This window comes from Sceloporus undulatus, chromosome 5 (genome assembly GCF_019175285.1).
Source record: "Sceloporus undulatus isolate JIND9_A2432 ecotype Alabama chromosome 5, SceUnd_v1.1, whole genome shotgun sequence".
Lineage (NCBI taxonomy): Eukaryota > Metazoa > Chordata > Lepidosauria > Squamata > Phrynosomatidae > Sceloporus > Sceloporus undulatus.
This window is the reverse complement of record NC_056526.1, coordinates 64,952,270-64,972,560: the sequence shown is the minus strand read 5'-3', so window position 1 is coordinate 64,972,560 and position 20,291 is coordinate 64,952,270. Positions and strand designations below refer to the sequence as shown.

Below are 20,291 nucleotides of genomic sequence, written 5' to 3'. Positions count from 1 at the left end.
TACTTGAGAGTATGTATTTTCCCTGGAAGAAGATTAACCATCCATTATAAAGCCAAACCCTCCCTCCAGTCCATCTGCCTTGGTCCAGGCCTTGGAGGTAGAGAGGAACTGCTGGACCTCTTACCCTTTCCCTCCACCACTCCCTTCTCCTTCTGTGTCATGTCTTTTTAGATTGTAAGCCCGAGGTCAGGGAACCATCTAACTAAAAATATTGTATGTACAGCGCTGTGTAAATGTACAGCGCTTCATAAATAAAGGTTAATAATAATAATAACTTGGGTGCAAACAGAGTGGCCAGATGAGTCTGGTGCCCATTATTATATCATTTTGTGGATATAAAACTACTTCTTTGGATGCAATACAGTTCAGTCTGAAGAAGGTTTCCATCCATGAAAGCTCATGCAGAAATAAAAACTAGTTAGTCTTAAAGGTGATGCTACATTCTTTTTTTCCCTTTCCCCCTTCCTTCGTCATTTTTATGCTGAAAGAGGCTAACACAGCTGCTTCTTTGAAATTAGTCATTATGATGCTCAGGCTCACTGATTTCATTAGGTCCACTCTAAGCATGTCCAGGTGTATGTCCAATACACTGTTTAATTTATTTTTACATATCAATTTCTGCCTTTTAGTGAAAGAAAAGGAAGATGCTCATGGTGATCCAGAAATTCAGCCCATGAAAGAAGATGATGGAACACTTGGTGAATACAGGTAAATAATTATATTCTTATTGGTCAGAGCAACTTGGATTTGAAATTAACAGACTGTTGTTGGGCCCATTTAGAAGTATTCACTCTTGGATCAGGTAATAGTTTCATAAACTCAGTATCATCAAACACAATGCCACATCAACATTAAAGACATTATATTGCCACTGTTGATGTAAGACCATGTTTTACATCAATATGGATTCTCAGTTCACAGACATAAGCCTTTTTCTGATGTTTTAAAATTCCACTCATGGAAAGGAAAGGTACTCTAGTACAATCCCCTTTACTCACAGCCTTCCCATGTTGACTCTCAAGAGTTACAGTGGCCTGTTACAGACTGCCAAAATAAAGCTGCTTGGGGTCTCTTTGGAGGCATGCTGTTTAAATGATGCATGGGTCCTAAGAGTCCGGAGGTTGCGCCAAAGCCACACCCCATTCCTAAGCACTGGAGTGCAGCTTTGGTGCAGCTTCCGGATTCTTCGGATGCATGCATCATTTAAACAGCCTACCTCCAAAGAGACCCGAAGCAGCTTTATTTTGACAGTCTGTAACAGGCCAGTGGAACTATTCAGCTGAACCTATATAAAAATAAATTCAGCTGAATGAAAAACTGAATTATTTAACTTTATCAATTTCAATGTGTTTACAGTTGCCTGTTGTCCTCATTAATAAGGGAAATTTGTGGGTAGAAGAGCATATATCCCACACCCCATGAGGAAAATTTTGTAATACTTGTTTAGGGCTTTATAGCAACCTGTCTAGTAATTCTGCCCTTCATTTAACACTAGGAATAATTTGAAATTACTTAGGTGCAGTAGCTGTGGCAAAGCATAACATAATAGAAGACACAGAAAAACATCACAATTGGTATAGAAACGTAAACAGAAGTGAACAAAGTTTCACAAATCTTGTGCTTCTGCATTGGTAGTCCTGTTCCCACACAGCGTCCAGATAGCTTTCTGACAGAACAATACTTCAAATATTTACTGAGAAGTAAGTACCTTTTAATTCATTGGAACTTACTCCTAAGTAAGTGAATAAGATTAGAGTCTAGGTGGGAGATATTAGATCCATATGTTATGATCAACCAAGGTAAAAACATCCAAATTGCAGTATTGACAACCCAATACTTAAACAAATTTGAGTCTGGATTTTACTTCATTCATACCTCAGGTATATCTGTGTCTACTTTCCATTCTGATTTTGAAGTTGTGCATGTATTCCCCCCACCCTGCATTCTTTAATATTCCTGCCTTACTCTTTTAAAAGCAAGAGTAAAACAGAATATGTATGTGTCCTGAATTAAATCCAGACTTACTCCACACACACATATAATTGACTGCAGTGGTACTCAGATTTTGCTTTTTTTCTTTTGATAGTACAGTATTCTGATCTAGGCATCTATAGCAAACTGATATTATATATATATATATATATATATATAATATATATGAGAACTTCAGTTTGTGGGATAGGAAGCAAAGGATAGCCTCCAAATCACTGTGGTTTGTTATTATCTGACTTTAAACCAGTTCATCATCCTTTACAAACCAACACCAATTAGCTTGCATGGATTGTCTCACAAACACATTTTCAAGCTAGTGAATTTATCATAGTAGACATGCAATGTAATTTAAATCAAGTTTTGTTGTGTTAATCCATTGTGTTGGCTTTAAACAAGAAAGAGGGATGCTTTGTATTTTATTTTGTTTTTATGCTGTTTTATATATTATTATATGTTTATTTCTGTGTGGTGTGTTTTTAAAGACTTGACTTTATTTTTTTCATTTGTAATTGTATAAGATGTTAGTATTTTATTTCAGTGTAATAACATATATTGTATCACCTCAAATGTCATGGTGCAATCCCTGCATCTTGTGGCCCTTTCAGTGCACAACCTTTTAAATATGGTTAGTTTTTCTATTTCTGTGTTGCTGGGAAAAGTTAATTATACAAGCTATGGGCTAATAACATTGTTCTAGAGCAATCAAGTAGTGGTAAAACTATTCATAAATAGACCTTATCCAAAAGCAACTTGTATCTATTATACCTTTTTGTTTTTCATAGTTATTCAAAAATTATGCCAATTCTCTAGTGAGGTTTTTGTGAGTTGTACAATTAAGTTCTAGATGATATTATCAAATCACATGGGATCTAATACAGGATTTTTGTATTTGTCTTGAGGCAACTAGCATATCAGTTTGTGAAATCACCTATTCCATTTTCAGTTGGTTTGTCTGAAGTATATAATTGCATGAGCCTGAATACCTGATGTGTTTTTTTAAGTCACACATCTAATTTATTTTGCCAAAATCTTTGTTTAGACATGAGTTAATCTGCCATTCATCAGATTTAGGATTTGGTTCTTTTCTCTTTAGAGACAGGGCAGATGCAAACAAATGTGTTATTTATAAAATATGAGGTTGTACCTTCTGTGCAATTCAGCATTGCTACAGTCAGTTCTGTGGTTCATATTGTCTCAGGTAGTTTTAAACCATGATGAAGTATGTCTTTGAGAGAAACCTGCTTTCTCCGTTTTCCCCCCAAGAATTCGAGCATTTTGAACTTTTTTCCATCACTTCAGGTCCATGTCTCCGTGGACAATAAAGAAAATGGACAAAGGAAGAAAGAGAAAATGTAGAGATGTCACCATATTTCCCGAAACAGGCCCTGTCTTTACCAAAGCAGTGTCTGTGCGGTCTGAGAGATCCAACCTATCCAGAAGGTCAGGAAATCAATCCTCCAGCACCATCTCAAAGACCTCTTGTAGGGAAGGCAGGCAGTCTTCAGAGCACTTAAAGGTTAAATCCATTTCCCACTCACTTTGTCCGAGAAAAAATATGTCGACTGAATGGCAGTCTGAGGGTGCTTCTAGATATGACATTCTCCAACAACGGATAACACAACTGGATGAAGGGTCAGATTCTCAGGTAGGAGAGTGTTCCCCATATCAGCAAGGGTCTACCAAAACCCTATCCTCTCTACAACAGTGGTTCAACCACACAGTAGACCTCAGCTCAGATTCAGAAGACAACCACAGACCCCATATTAAGAAGGTAAGACCTTCTGCTGCTGCTGATGGTAGTACTGATTGCTCAAACGCTGACAAAGATTTGGTAACAAGGTCTATTACATTGCCTGGAATTATTACCATTTTGAAGGATGCCCAGGCTGTGACTAAAGGTTCTGTGGCTTCCACTGCACAAGATGGACCTTCTCTAGTAATAGGTTCTGAGGCATTAGAAACAGCAGTTATGCCTGAAATAAGTAGGCAACAGTCACAGATTTCATTATCTGAGGCAATAGATATTTTGAAAGAACTTGCAGCTTCTAAAGAAAAGAAATCTGAGTTTCAGAAAGATTTGCTGGCTGGAACACCTTCTGAAAATAGGTTTTCCTTGCCATTGAAAATAGAGGAGGACATTGATCCTGTACATACATTTCAAATGGAAAATCAAAATGACTTATTTAAGCATATTCAGAAAGAGCTAAGGTTAAAACAAAATAAATTTAGACAGTTGTCAGATGAGGACATGATAGCTTGCTCCCTTCCTGTCCATTTAGCAGTTAAAAAGCTAGTATATAAAATCTGGAACAAACCCAATGTAAAACATGTAGCTCCAGCACGAATGCATAAACTGTACCCTCCTCCAATGGATAAAACCTCATTTTGGAGGACTATACCCAAAGTAGATACTGCAGTTGTCAGGGGAAATGCTAAATCATGTATCTCTGGCATTGAAGGTCCTGTCCCCAAACATCCAATTGATAGAAAAATTGAGGCTGCACTCAAGCGATCATTCAGTTTAGCTGCAACCCAGCTTAGAATCTCCCTATATTCTGCCTATGCTTCTTATGCTTTATTAGCCTGGCTGGAAAAGGAGAAACTACTAAGAGGAGATAAAACGAGCTTATCTTCAAGCAAGAGGAGAACACAAGTTCTGTGTAGAACTGCAACTAATTTTATCTGTGATGCAGCTCAGGACTCTCTTATTCTCACAGTTAAAAACATAGCATGCCTCATAGTAGCAAGGCGAGCTCTGTGGTTACATAGTTGGCCACTAGATCTAGGTATGAAAAATAAGCTGTTATCCTTGCCTTATTCTGGTGAAACTTTATTTGGGGACTGTTTGGAAAAGGTTTTCAAAGATTTTGTTCAAAAGAAATCCCCACATCAGTGGAAAAGGAAAAAACACAGTTCAAGCTGTTTTCTTCACTATCCGCGCAGGTCACTCATTTCCTATCAGTTCTCATCTAGATTTAGAAGAGGGAGAATTTTGCAGTCCTTATATAGCAACCATATGAAAAGGTGTGGGATTCAAAGAAATCACAAATGTATCAGTAAAAGCCTTTGACTTAAATGTTCCAAGGAAGTAAAGTATCTGCCATGTTCTTTTATACCTTCAGTAGTGAAAACTTGATTGTTATGGGATCTCTTTTTTATGGTTCTTATCTTGAAAAATTTTAAATACAGGACCAATTTGGAAGGGCCCCTCGCATGTGCCTGAATTGTTATCCATGCTGGACACATTTAATTCCAAATGAACAAAAGAATGTAGGTGTCTCAACTGTAGTTTGGACTTAAAAGCAATCTAGAGTGCTTATACAATATAACCATAATATTAGAACATGAGAACATGCATTGAAGACGTATAGGTTCAGGATAAATAAAAGGAAGGATATTGTCACACAGTGCCTAGTTAAACTATGCTAGATGCAATGAGGGCCACCATCTTGGGTGGATTTAAAGGAAGATTAGACAGATTAATGGAAGCTAAGAATATCATGGCTACTATTTATTTAACCATATATTATCTCTGGTTTCAGAGGCACTAAATCTTTGTATCTTAGTTTGCTGAGGAACCTAAAAGAAAAGATGCTGTTGCACTAATTACTTCCTTATGGGTTTACTATAGGCATTTGATTGGTTAAGAGCTGAATGCTGAGCTAGATTGAGCTAATTTCTGATTTTAGTAATGTAACTAAAGGTTTCACTAAAGTGACTTTCCAAGCCTGAAACCTTCTCATAGATCTCTACATATAAATGGATTTTTTCCCCTCTGACTGACTTGCTCTGGCATTTAAGGGCATGGGAGATTCTAGGTCTTAGAGAGTTAAGTCAAGAGAATTCAGTATTTTAATCTCTGATTCATGTCTCTTAGGGCTACTTCCTATCTTCTACCAGTAGTATAGAAACTTGTGCAGTATAATAACTTCTATATATTTTTAAATTGTTACATTTTCCACCCAGCCAACTCAATGTGTCATACCCATGCAGGAATACTAATGTGGAAAGTTGCCAGCTGAACTCTGTGAGACTTATTTCTGAGTAGGCTGGTATAGGTTTATTTGCTTCATATTTATTGATTACTATATAGCCAGTACCCTACAGCACAGGTCTTGTACCTGCCACTCAGGTTGTATTAGACTGCACTCACCCTTGATGTCACATAGGAAAGGAGTGACCAACCTACCTTCCATTCCAGTACTGGCTGTCTCCATAGCAGTAACAATTCCATGAATTTAATTCTCGATAGCCAAATCAGAAGATTTATTTCCAGGAAGAATTGTTTAAAGCAGAAAACAATGATGAGACAAGATCCACATCCTATAGGATGGTCCACTGTTTATTTTTATTTTTATTATTTATATGAATAATTGTATTTGTTTCTAGCCACTGCAAATCCATTTTCTCATTGTGGCTGAAATGTGTTGGGCTTTTTAAACACTGAATAAGCAGTTGACTATCCTAGAGCATGTGGAGCTTGTTTCCTCACTGTTTTCTGCATTATTTATTTTATACGACCTCAATACACTTCTAAAGTGTAAAGCTTTTGCTAATTTGATCCACTATTCAACCGAGGAGTCTCTTAGATTCACAGTTTAAAATGGTGGGCAAAGTTCAGCCCAAATGTTGAAAGCAGCCCTCAGGGTTCCAACCCCTCTCCTTTTTAAATGTGATTTTTCACTGCAAATCCAGCACAACATGGATCAAAACCTTTGGAGGAAAATGGTTTTGGGGTCCCCTTTTCCCCCCCATTGGTCAAAAATAAAACCAGAAATGTCAATGGCATCAATCCTGGACCCAATGGGCATGCTGGGCTGCAGCTCACCAACACCAAAAAATGCCCCCACCCTCTCTACAGTTTCCTACCCCTGGTTTAAGACACAGCATGCTTGCAATATCTACAAGGCAACAGCCTTCCTCCATTCCAAATAAATGGAAATCTACCATTTACATTGTTTTCCAACTAGGTGAAAGTGTTTGTAAAAGTATTATTAATAGTTTCTCTCTGTGTGTCTGTCTCTCACTCTCGTTACTAATAAAGAGAGTAAATTTGGTATCTTTTGGGCCCAACTGTGTAAAAATTAATGAAATTGCTTCAGGTTCTTACACTGGACAGATACAAAATGTATAGGACTACAATTTTTTAAAAAAGAAAAAAAAATGTATCCTAAAAGACAAGAAATATTTGTGGAAAAGTTTTAATTCATGATTGGGGAAATATATATCTCATATTCTAAAAAATGTAGATATTAAATAGTTGGGGGTGGGGAACATGAAATGCTTCAGTGGGCCTTTCTTATGGCCTTCATGTTAGTTGTGCCTTCTGACCTTTCAGTCTAAAGTGCTTTCCCTTTCAAATTCAACAGACATTCACCTCTTTCTGGTTCCAATGCAAAAGTGATACATTTTGTCAATTGAATGTATTATTATTTTGAATTGTTTGGTGTGTCATCTCAGGAAGAATGTAACACATATTGAGTTGTGTTGGTGGCTGGACTGCATAGTGGGTGCCCATGTGTACACGCATGCTCACAGAAAGACACTCACACTCACACACTTCTACAGTTTTACTGGTTATTGCATCTGCCTGCCCCTGAAGTAAAAAAGATTATCAAAAGGTAATACAATGTAATTGGAAGATGTGGTGAAGTTTGCTATGAATGTGTAAAAGCTGTATTCCTTGCATTTTGTTTATTTATACTGTGTATTATGGAATTGTTTCAGTTCATGTAATCTCTCACAGTCACCTTCTCACTTCGTCATGTATTTCATCCTATCATTTTCATGTTTGCTATTTGTTTCATAAAACCATATAATAAAGAAAATATTGAGCATAGGACAAGATTTTAAAATAGCTGAATTCATTATTAAGGACTCCGTACTATAACTTGAATTTGTATAGCAAGTGGTTCCCTATATTAATTGTTGAAGTTTTGAAATATATTTTACAGTCAACATGTTGATTACAATTTTAAAAGTTTAAGGATGTAAGTATTCTTTTGTATAGAAAATAATTTAGGAAATGATTTTAGTTAAATATTTTTGATTTGCTGTTGTATTTTGGAATAAGTTGCAAATCTGCATAAGGAGACAGTACAAACATTTGTTGTAATGTATTAAATTGTTTGACATTAGAAATAATGTTAATGTAAACCATTAAAAACCATTTTGAAGTTCCCATTGAGAGAATCACTCTATCTTCTACAGTCTGTGTTTTAGCAACAGATTAAGAATTCTTCAGTGACACTCCTAACACTTTGAGGTTTCCCAGGATGTATCTGCAGACATATTCTTTATATTTTTAATACACCTTAATTTGTCAACAGCTTCTGATGTGAAGAGTCAAACAATTCACCAATTTGAGAGCAGAATATTCTTTTGGACATTTCATGTTACCAGATGGACAGTTAGGGTGGCCAGAGGTTACCTTGTCAGCGATGCAGCGAATGTGCTCTGGCTTTATTCCAGACTTTCAGTCCCCAAATTGGTTCAGTACATTGGACAGTTTTTTGAAAGTATGGAATAAAACCCAGCACAGATTCCACACCACAAACATGGAACTCACTGGTTCTCCTTGCAGAAAAATGAGATTTATCCTACCTGGAATGGATCACTGTCCATTCAAGGTGAAATCTTGCTCCTTTCTTTGAAATATTTTATAGGCAAGCATTACTTAACCACAGAAACAATGGACTGACCTGTCATGCCTGCATGTGTTACATCATTTTCTTGTTTTTGTCTGCGTCTTGGTAAAAGGTGATTCACAATTCTTTCATCAGTCCACAAACATCTTTAAATTGTGTAATAGACAAGTTAGGAAATTTTTCTAAGCATTTGGAAAGTCTCAGCTGGAATGGAGTTTTAAAAGGCCTTAAGAATCAAGGATGTATCTTGAACTAATAATGAATAAATTAATCTTGGTAATTTCAGTGTATTTAATTATATCTCAGTACAGTTTGTAGTATCTGTTTAGTTTGTAGGCTGAATAGTCTATGATTTGGTCTCGTTGTCACATTCACTTGGCATGTAAGCTTCCTCAGTACCATTCCTGCTGCAGGGTCTCAAGCTTTACACAGTCTCCTAATGTTACCATGACACTGAAGCAATGAGAAGCCTCTATCTTAATTCTGGAACTGAAGCCTAAAATGCTCAATGGCAAAATATCCACTTGCCATTTGTAGACATGCCCTCCTTGACTGCTTACCTTTAAGCATTTTGATGCAAAGGATATTAGGGTTACCCAATGCCATATTCTTCCTTTGCATCTGGCCATTTTATTTGGCACATTTAGAACTCCAATTGCCAGTTTCAACTACAATAGTTCATTAAATAACTGGGGTTTATAAAAGTGCTTACTTACTGTTCATCGGTTGATTCAGTCAGTAAAATCAAGTTGGGACTATCAATTGGTTTTAGGCCATTAAATCTTTTTTATGAGCCAGATTAAGGTGGTGTTTTAAGAAGTGGACTAGACTCCGAGAGACCAAGGTTCGATTCCCTGCTCAGCCATGAAAACTATCTCTATGACCTTGGGCAAGTCACACTCTCTCAGAGGAAGGCAAAGGAAAAAGCCCTCTGGACAAATCTTGCTAAGAAAGCCCTTATAGGTTCTCCTTATGGTTGTCATAAATCAGAAATGAATTGGAAGCACACAATAGAGCCATTCAGTTTGACTGACAGAAATTAGAGTTCAGACAACATAATTTTCTCATGCAACTTTAAGTGTATTTCCTTCCTGGTTGAGAGGCAGAATTCCTAGGTGACCCAACTCAGCATTTCCTGCAATCTCTATGACAACATTACTTAGACCTTTTTTAGTGTGGACAAAAGATGGGAGCCTGGCTCCAAGTTGATTTTGCATATGCTGTAACTGTGCACTCACACCGGTGCCCCCCTTCATGCAGGTACACACATGTGTAAATCTGCAGTTTTGTTTTGTTTGTTTGTTTGTTTTAATTATACAGACATTAGAATCTTCATCATTACTAGCATATAGAAAAATGACAGAAACAGTGCAACCAACTGTGTAAGTATTTTTTCATTATTCAGATTATGACAATGGCTAAATTTGTAAAACAAACCTAAAAGAAATAAGGATGGAAGAAAAACTGACAAAAAGAACTTATTTCTTTGAATTCAAAATTTCCTGAATTCTGCACTAATAAATAAAACAAATACTTTCTGAAGACAGTGCTGCTGTACACTTTTGAAAACATTTTATGTGACATGTATACCAAATTACAGTTTCAGTTGCTTTTCTAAATATTTTTTCAACTGAATCCAAATATTTTGAGCTAAAAGCAGCAGAATTAATGGTGAATCCAAAGCAGTAAAAGCTTACCTTGTATACATTCTGCTCTGTATACTTCCCAGTCTGATCTGCCTGTTGAGTGATAGTGAATTTAATTGAAAGACAAATCAAAATAAATATTCACATAAATATTAAAGAAGAGCTCAGAAAATATTTGGAACTGTAAATGCATATTTTTTACAGGTGACATTTCTGTTTTTTAGTTGGTGTGTGTTTACAAGTGCATGTTTCTATAGTGTCTTATATAGTGCATATGCTTTTAAAAATTGCTGTATTTGGTTGAATTCATTTTCTTGACAGGGCGTAGTTTTCCAGAACAATCTGTGGAGTGTTTGCTCTGTATTATTTCATAGGTCTTGCACATAAAAACATTTTGAATTAGTAGTTAAACGTTTGAAAGTTTCCATTGATTTCTTTTTGATAAAAATGTATCTATTAACAAAGTAAGTTCTAAAATTTACTCCAGCTACAGAATATAAAATTTCATTCACATGAGGTTGCACATTTTGACTCTTCCTTAAATCTTCAGGAAGGGGAATGATGCCCTATTGCATTTCAGTTTCATTCTGAAATAGACACATTTTCCTGAATGAATAATCAAGGAAGAATTTCAAGGATAGATAACCTTTTCACGAAATTTTAGTTAACATTACTAGTCTGAATTCTTTCAAAATTGCTGATGTCCCTCCAAATTTCATCCTTTGGTAACTTAGATTTTTAACATGTTGATGGGTGAAACTGAAATGGTCATTAATAAAGATTGCTTAAGTTGAGATGGTATCCAGAATGTATATAGCTTCCATATAAAATTGAGTTTATGCCATGGCGCGCACGCGTGCACACACACACACACACACACACACCAGTATGATTGCTCAAGCTAATATTCACACATTAAGAGTGTCACGTCAGCCAAATTGACAATGGTACATTCAAACATGATGAGAAGGATCTAGTCACATTTACTGGTCTTTCTATATGTATACTGTATGTCCCTCCACACATTAAGAGATCCTTTTAGGCTCATTATACCCTCTCCCCATGCATATGATGAAACATATGTTATGCATGGAGATGCCATTATTTTGCTGGTGCGGAGGATGTCTGTTGCAGATATAGGCTCCTTCACATGAGCTTTGGAAGGCTAAGATGAGTTCTCTGACACCTACAGCTCTGATTCCATTGCATGTACTTATGCCAGAGTAGCCTGGCTTGTGTACAGAAGTAGAGATAAGAGTTGCACATTCTTTTATACAAATGATATTCTAAACAGAAATGAATCTAGGGAATTTTCTTAATCAGTATAGTTCTAAATCACAGCCTTTCAATGATAATGGAAATGTTAGATCTATTGAGAAATTTTGATTATGTCTTTTACAAAACAAGGCTATATGATATGAAAAATATATTTGTTTTTAATGCATGCTAGTCACTTTGGTTCTTCCCCTTATGGCTATTACAGACCATGTTCAACATATGCTGATGACGTTGCCTTACAGTTCATACCAATTTTCTTTTTTATTAATTTAGATCTATCTGTATTTGCACAGGGATATGTGTGATAATTGTCTGTTTTGTAGGTTTGGCTAGAAGAATTCACTCCCAAAAATCAGTTTCCTATTGTTTCCTGCATAAATAAATTGTGTGCTAGTTGACAGAAAGTGTCTGTCAGAGACAGTTATCAAAAGATGGAAGGCTCTCAGAACATTTAAACCAAAATTTTCATTTTGGGTTAATTTCCTCTCTTATTATCTCCCATTTTGGAAAAAATGGATATCATAGCATGTATTGCCTCTGAGAACCTCTTATATCATTGAGTTGGATTGTTCTGTGTGTGGATTTATCATTCTGGAATAAAACAAAGTTTTGAATCCAGCAAATCATCATTGCCAATTTTCTCTTCATTTGCTCATATTTCCAGTTCATAAACATTACTATTTATGATATTACTTACGTGGGTATAATCACTTGGTAAATTTATCATTCTGTTGTCTAGATCATTGCTATTCAAAATGATGGCCTGTAGGCTGGCTCTGGTCTGTCAGACATTGGCTGCTGGTGCACAGTGGGATTACTGGTGGTAAAAAGAAGTATGATAATAATGTGTGACAAATATGATACCAGTCCCTGGCATGCTGGGAAAAAATTGCTGGTCTGCCTCTTCGTGTAATCTGAGAAGCACCAATATTGCTAATCTAACTGCTCTGAAGGATTTTGGACACAGCAGAATGGTCATATTCTTCTCCTGCATTACTTAAGAGACAATAAATATTATATATACACAGTGGTAAGCTAGCAGTCTATGCATTTCAAAGAGGAACCTATCTTAGTTTGTTTCACCTGAAAGCTTCCTGCAATATAGGTTGATATAATTAGAAAATAGAATAAGAAAAATATATTAAGCTCTTTTTAAGGCCCATTCATTTCAGTGGTGGTCCAAACCACTGGTGCATAGATCCATTGGTAAGTCAACAGTTGGGTCTTAACTATTTCATTTGGGCTGTAATCACTCTTTGACATGAATATGACTGCATCTTGCTTTGCACATGTTCTGTAAACTGTCTTGATTTACCTTAAAAACACTATCTTCTTGCTACTACTGACTTCGCATTATTTTCCATATATCTATGTAGTGGTGCTCTGATTGTTGTTATCAACGCAGCAGTTATACTGTTTCAGTTATATTTTTAATACATGTTATATGAAGTCTAATGAGCTAAAAGGTATAACTAGCTAATTTTAAACAGATTTAAGAATTACTCCTGGTTTTCAGTTTATCCTTCTGTTACATGTTTTAAATTACAATACAATAAGAATTAAGCCATTATCTTTTTTTTTTTTTTAATGTGATGGGAAAACAATGTAATTTAATTAAGTACAGTGGGCCTTGTTATCCGCTGGGGTTTGGTTCCAAGTAGGCACACATCAACGACCCACCATGGATACCAAAATCCGTGGAAGCTCAAGTCCCATTAAATACTATGGTTAGGAAAATGGTGTCCCTTATATAAAATAGCAAAATCAAGATTTGCTATTTGGAATTTATTTATTTATTTTGAATATTTTCAAGCTGTGGATGCTTGAATCCATGGATAAAAAATCTGTGGGTGTGGAGGATTGACTATATTTCCCTTACACTTCAAAGGTGATAATTGCTTCCTTCACATAAAATTACAGTTTATGTACATTTTAATATATGAAATATTAATTGTCATATAGGGCTATAAAGTGGAAGAATAAACATAGAGGTAATGGAAAGCACAACTGTATATTCAGATATTCATGGGCATGCCTACCATGTGCAAAGAATTTCTTCATTAACATCAGTGCTCAGGTATGCATGACTGAACCCCTGCAGACACACGAGAGACTATTCAATGAATATTGTCATCTTTACGTCGGCTTTACAGTGTCTGCAGATAATATCATCTGCAACGATAGTAATCATTTAGAATAATTTACAGAGCTTTATTCTCCTATTTTTGAAAAACAAAACATTTGGAAAACATTCAGCACATATGGGGATGGTGTAGTAGTGCAATGTTTAATACCTAGTGGGCTACTTGTATTTAAGGGCATACAGCTGTTTTAACTGTTTCGTCTGTTGAGTCTGCCTGCATGGCAATGACTTTTGAAATGTACAGATGGATCTAAATTGGTAGATTTTCTTAAGAGGATTGTTTAAAATTGATATCTTTCTGCTGCTGTTTAAAAGTAGAGAAATGGAAATGAAAGACACATATATGAGCTTGTATTGACATGAATGGAAGTAAACCATATGTGCTCAGTTTTGGAAAAATAATTTGGATTTTTAATTATCCCAACAGTTTTTCCCTAAGTAGAAATCAATATTTTTCCTGATTTTGTTATGGATCATGTATTTTTTTAAAAAATCTTTTAAACACACCTACCTGATGCGCAAACTGAAAGCTCATATTCTTGACTGTATTTCAAGAATAATATGCTACTATGGACCTTACAATTTATTTGATTGATTGAATGATTGATTGATTTTGTTTCTTGGCTTTCTCCTGAGTTGGGATGCAAGATAGCTTCTAGAATAATCAAAAGTATTCCAATAAAATCACATATTATACATATTAAAACAGATAAAATTAACTATAATTACAAAATTATAGCTGCAGTGTTTACATAGGAACTCAGAATTGAAAGTGGACAATCTAAGAATTGTACTATGGGATGGTAAGCTATTTCTTGACTACATTAATATTCTTATAACTTGTTTTAAGACAACTGGTGATTCTGCAAGTTAAATGTGATTAATTTCTAACCTATTATTTACCCTTACTCCTTTCTGGGTTGATGCTTTCATATTCCATCTGTGAGAGAAGTACAGTTATACCATCATCTTTTAAGTAATGTTGTAGACAACAGTTGTATAGGAGAGTATCGTAACTTAGCCATTGTCATTCACAACAGAACCATGTTGTTGTTTTTTCCACAATATGTCAGGACAGGTAGATCAGGACAGACACAGTGCCTTGGATGGTTTCAACTGTCAATTTAAAAACCATGCAAAGTATTGTGTAAACATTCTTTGATGGTACAGAAGCCTGTTAAAAGTCCTTTGCAGAGACACTGTGAACATCTTGTTGTGTTTTTAAAACATTTTAAAGATTTCAAAGTGATTTTTAAAAATCTGCCTCTAATAATAAAAAATAAAAAATATGAGTCTTCAATAAAAGCTTTGATCCTTTGTTTTTCATGAAATTGGAAGCTCAGATGATTCTGAACCCAGTGGAGACTAAGAAATAAAACCTAGGATGCCTCCGTTGGGAAGCGATGAGCTAAATTTACCCATGAGATAGTTTGTTTTTTGTTTTTGTTTTTTAAAGAAGATTTTATGACTATTGCAAGGAGTGGTGACTTTTGCTAGGCCAAACATTCACTTGTAAGAAAGAGATGGACAACTTGGTGGTACTCCCAATTCTGTTGGAATGCAATTCCTATCAGCCATAAGTGACCAGTAATGCAATCAGTGTTGAACAATAATTCAGTTACAGTCCAGCATTTACTTCTGTAGGGCTACAGGTTGCCCCCTATTGCATTACAAGATTATTGCATCATTGAAGCGTTACAAACTGCCGCTTTGCAGCGGTCTCCCGGCGCTGCTGTTTGCTCCGCGAGGGAGCCGCCGCAGCCAAACCGCGCGGCTCCCTTACGGAGCAAAAAAGAAGCTCCAAAATTGAGCTTCTTCTGGCGGCGCGGTAATGACGCCGTGAGGCGCCAATGGCGCACTCGCGACGTCATTAGTGCCGCGCAATGTGCAGACGCACAGTGTCCGTTACATCAAGATGGCGGCGGCCGTGTGGAACGGCCGCCGCCATTTGTTACGGACAGAGTCCGTAACAGGAATAAGGGCGTCTGGAAGAGACGCCCCTTTTTTAAACTGGGACGTCCTGAGGACGTCCCAAGTGGCGGTTTGTAACCCGCCTAACATAACATTAATAGTATATAATCTCCAACATTTTCCTTGTTGTCAGTGGAGGTAGCAGGCTACATCAGGGAGCAGTATTATCAGACAAGACACACACACACACACACACACACACACATATATATCTTCCTTGAAGTAGAAATTATCATGCATCACATACCTGTGGCACTGCACAATCACAGGTTGTGCCAGCAACCATCCCATTGGCCATGGTCAGAACATAAGCAAGCTCCAGCTGTGTATTAATTCTGAAGGCTTCATCCAAACAATGGAACGTGTACTACTTTGTGTGCACTCCAAATTTAGCTTCTTGTACCCTTTGTTGGGTACAAGACTAGTTGTATGGCAAAGTATAACACTGCAGTTAGGGTGAAAAGCCAGCCCTTCATAGAGTGAAGTTTATGGTATCCTGAGTGAATCTGTGCCAACAGTGATATGGTAGACAAAAAGACAAAGAGCACTAGCCAGATCAAAAAATGTTTCACCCCTGTGCAATTTTGAATTTAGAATTGATTCATATATTACCAGAACAACGTGGAAGTGATTTCCATGTACTTGGGTCGTTCATCTCTGTCGCATGAACAGGATAGGCATCAAACAAATATTATTCTTCAAGGTAATGATATGCCATAGTGATATGAGAATATGTACACATAGTCCATGTGATGATTTCCTGAAAATACTACAAATTGCATGGTATCTAGCAATGTGGAAATGAGTTCTACAGTGTAACATGTCAATGTAACATGTAAATCCAACTTATGGTGCTGATCTACCTACATAGTTAAACTTCTGAAAAATATTGTCCACTGCCATCATCTGTGTGAAGCAGCATAGTGCAGTGTACTTCGCATGCCTGCATTGTGGAATATTTAAAAATGTATGAAATTAAGGTCTTTTGTGTATGTCCTCAGAGGATACAAACGGTCAATATTTTAGTCAAGGCATAAATGTGTGAGGCCACAAAACTATGATTTTACATAGTTGCCAATACTATCTCCAGATTAGGCAAGCATGTCTTCCATAACTGGTAATGACTTTTCAAAGCAGCAATTTAAATTTATTTATATATGTTTTGAATTAAGCTCTGGGTCTTATTTGACTAAATACTGATCACTATCAGGATATGGACTCTGCTTTTCTTCTTAGGCTGTTTTCATTTGTTTCTTCTGCACCCTTTTAATGGAATATATAGGTCTCTTGAAAGGTAAGGTTAAAATTTCAAACCTGGTGAATGTGTAATGTAACAAATTACTCCAATCCCAACACTTAGTTTCTTGTATTTTTCCTAATAATGGGGAGAATCAATGCTTTTCATTTAATCAATTCATTCATCATTCATATTTCGGAATCAAGAATTAAGAAGTTTTAACAGACTAATTTCACAGCACACCATAAGCTTTATATTTGAAGAAAAAAGGCCCTACCAAATGCTTGCATTTTTTTTTACATTGCTTCAAAATTGGGAGCTGATTTTTTTCCCACCAAGAAACCATGCACAGTGAGGAAAACTTCCAGTGCTGGAGATATCCTGTGTTAAAACCATTACTGCTTCATATATTCATGTCAGTTACATTGTATTAATTTGTCTTTACCATGTGATTGAGTTTACTAAAGAACTGTGAAACACATGTTTCGAAAACCTGCATGCATTCTTGATTTTGCACCTCTTTTTTTTTGTCTTAGGCTGTTAATGTATTAATTGCCCCGTTAAAATTAACTTCTTGGGTTTTTTTTTCCAGTGATGCTGATGACCACAAGCCTCTTAAAAAAGGAAGCAGGACACCTTCAGACAGGACTGTGAAAAAGGAGGACAGCGATGATAGTTTAGTTGACTATGGAGAGGGGGTCAATGGCCAGTTCAATGAGGATGGTTCTTTTATTGGACAATATAGTGGTAAAAAAGAAAAAGAACCTGCAGAAGGAAATGAAAGTTCTGAGGCTCCTTCCCCAGTTAACGCAATGAATTCATTTGTCTAAATAAAGAAACTCTGCCTCATTCCTACAACCTTTCTATTATTTTTTCCAAGCACTTGTACATCTTCCCCATGTTACGGATGTGAACGAAACATGTTCTACACAGCAAAGTGTTTGTGCTCTAACTACAAGTAGGTGAAACCATTACACTAACAACAGTAAGTATGAATCAGAATGCAAAACTGGAGACCTTGCTTTTATACTAAAACTAAAAAAGAGCAACATCAATTAAACAAATACTGGAAGTACAGTTGCAATGCATGCAGAGTGCTGCATATGTGCCAGACAAAGCCAGTTATGCCATTGATGATGATTTTGATACTTTGTTATGCAGTCTTCAACTGAATACCTGGATCTAAAATCCATTTTCATTGTCAGAGTGTTATAGTAGTATTATATAGAACTTCAATGTCTTCGTTGACATTGTTGTGAAATTGGTGACTTAATGTCTAGATATCATTATGTCTTTTTGCAAGACAGTTAGGAACAGTATGTACAGTATATGATTGATAAATGACTTTTAAGTATGACACTTGCATTTGCTGATGCTTACTGAGGTCCTGATACCTGCTCTTTGCTTCTCTTACTTTATAGCCTTTCTAATTGATCAAGTATTACTGCAATACAGTATTCTATTTTTGACATCCAATGTACTTTTTTTAGGGCATACAGTAATACGCATTGTAATGAATTTGGAATTTGTACAGTTATGGAAGTGAAATTTCAAATGAATTTTTTTAAACAAAATCCAGGAAAAAATGCAGGGCAAAATACATTCAGTGCCTTTAAACAATGTGCATTCCGTAATGTAATGTAAATGGCCATAAGCCACCTGGAACCTTTCTGAGTTAACACCAAAATGAAAGAGTTGCAGAAAAGCTCATATACAGCTCTGTGCATTTTGATGTAGCTTGTGAAAGAAATGTCCCCAGTGGATTGTGCCCCTATTTAGCTGGTGTAAGTGTGTGATCAATGAAATGCTGTCATTGCCAAAGTAAAGTGATTATTTTTAAATGCCCAAATATGTTAGGTTAACTTATTTAAGTTATACTATGTTCATTACAATGTTTCATTTTGTTTATGGAGATAAACTATAGAGAAGCTAGTGCAACTCAGATTTCATGGCCTTATTCAGTTAACACAAAAATGGCTGACTTAGTATGTTTTACTAACACTAGGAAACACTGAAATCCTTATAACAGTCTAATACACCATGCTCTTGATAGCACACACCCTTCTACAGAATTCCAAGCCCCCAGAAGTACCATGATGCTACTATGTTTACTCTTACGCTTGTCATGAAGCAATGTATAGATGGCGATTGAAGAGCTAAAGCATTCAAGTAATTTGACAAATGCTGAGTTTGGTTATACATGACACCTGCCATCTGCTATGAATTTACCACCCCCACACCATCCCCACATGGACACACACAATCTATATCACAAAAAAGGTTTACCTCCAAATATGAAATTTTATATAACAACCTATGGTTGAAGGAATGCTCAGTTTCATTTGCCAATAAATTGGTTTTTCATAACTTGCATCAAGTTTAATTTTAAGTAAGCTTTTTATATGTAGATATTTTGTTGAATTTGTACATACACTTAAAGTGTAGATGCTATATGCTTATAGGTGTTACAAATTTTTTAAAAATGCATTTGGTTGTACTGTGTAAGAAGTACTCTTGCCATTGAAGTGCATGGCATTTTAAAGCATCTATCAAAATACATATAATTTTTAAAAATTGGTAATAAGATATTCAGTTTTAAGCTGCAGGTTGTCAGGTCGTTTGCCAATCAACAAAGACCTTCTACTGTGTAAGTTATAATAATTTGTTGTGCAAAATCCATAGAAGCCCTATTTATATGAATGGAGGTTGCACAGCAACTATGCTTGCCAGGCTGCATCAATTATTATCAGTGGGTGCGCTCATGCTTTACTTTGAGCCACAACACTTTTTGGGAGCATATATTCTGTATAAAAACATACACTTTGTTACTTACATATGTTGTGTATGTAAAGGACAGTTTGCAAAATTCGTCTTATAAGCTATCCAACATTTTACATTAGAAAAGTATTAAGATTTTCAGAGATCCCTCTTTTTTCCCCCAAGAAAGCAAAAGCAAGGTTAAGAAATACTCTGGTATACAGCACTGATTGAAAAAGCACAAAAGGGGGGACATCCCTACAAACAGTATTGAAGAACAGTTTAATTTGACTGTTAAATGGAGATGCTAAGTTTATCCATGCATGTGAAAATACACAGATTACTTCTGTAATGGTGCAACACATTTTGTATTAAAATAAATGTGGTTTTAAAATTTGAGTTGTTCTTCAGTCTATATGCTACAACATTAAATGATATACGGTAGGTCAAAATATCCAAGTGGTGAAATGAAATTCTATAATTCTAAATGTGATGGGTATAATTCTAAGCACCCTTTTGTTTGTAAGGCACACCTGTGCTGGAACTTTTTCCAAACCCAGTTCTGTCCTGATTTATCAGCACACATTGCTGAATGAAATACAATATATGCTGTGTTAACC

The 20,291-nt window shown here is 36.0% G+C and overlaps 1 protein-coding gene across 14 annotated transcripts in view; it reads left to right on the top strand.

Moving 5' to 3' along the window:
• Positions 1–20,070, top strand: part of NRCAM (neuronal cell adhesion molecule) — a 183,765-nt gene extending 163,695 nt beyond the window's left edge. For 8 of the 14 annotated variants that reach the window (XM_042466801.1, XM_042466802.1, XM_042466797.1 and 5 more), the window contains 2 exons: positions 630–708; positions 3,292–9,546. In XM_042466801.1, coding sequence (XP_042322735.1) covers positions 630–708; positions 3,292–5,062 — 1,850 coding nt within the window. In that variant the 3' untranslated portion in view covers positions 5,063–9,546. Of the gene's footprint in view, positions 1–629; positions 709–3,291; positions 9,547–17,506 lie in introns of those variants that run through there. The other 6 variants (XM_042466811.1, XM_042466810.1, XM_042466812.1 and 3 more) reach the window with 1 other exon arrangement.
• The last annotated feature ends 221 nt before the right edge of the window (positions 20,071–20,291 follow it).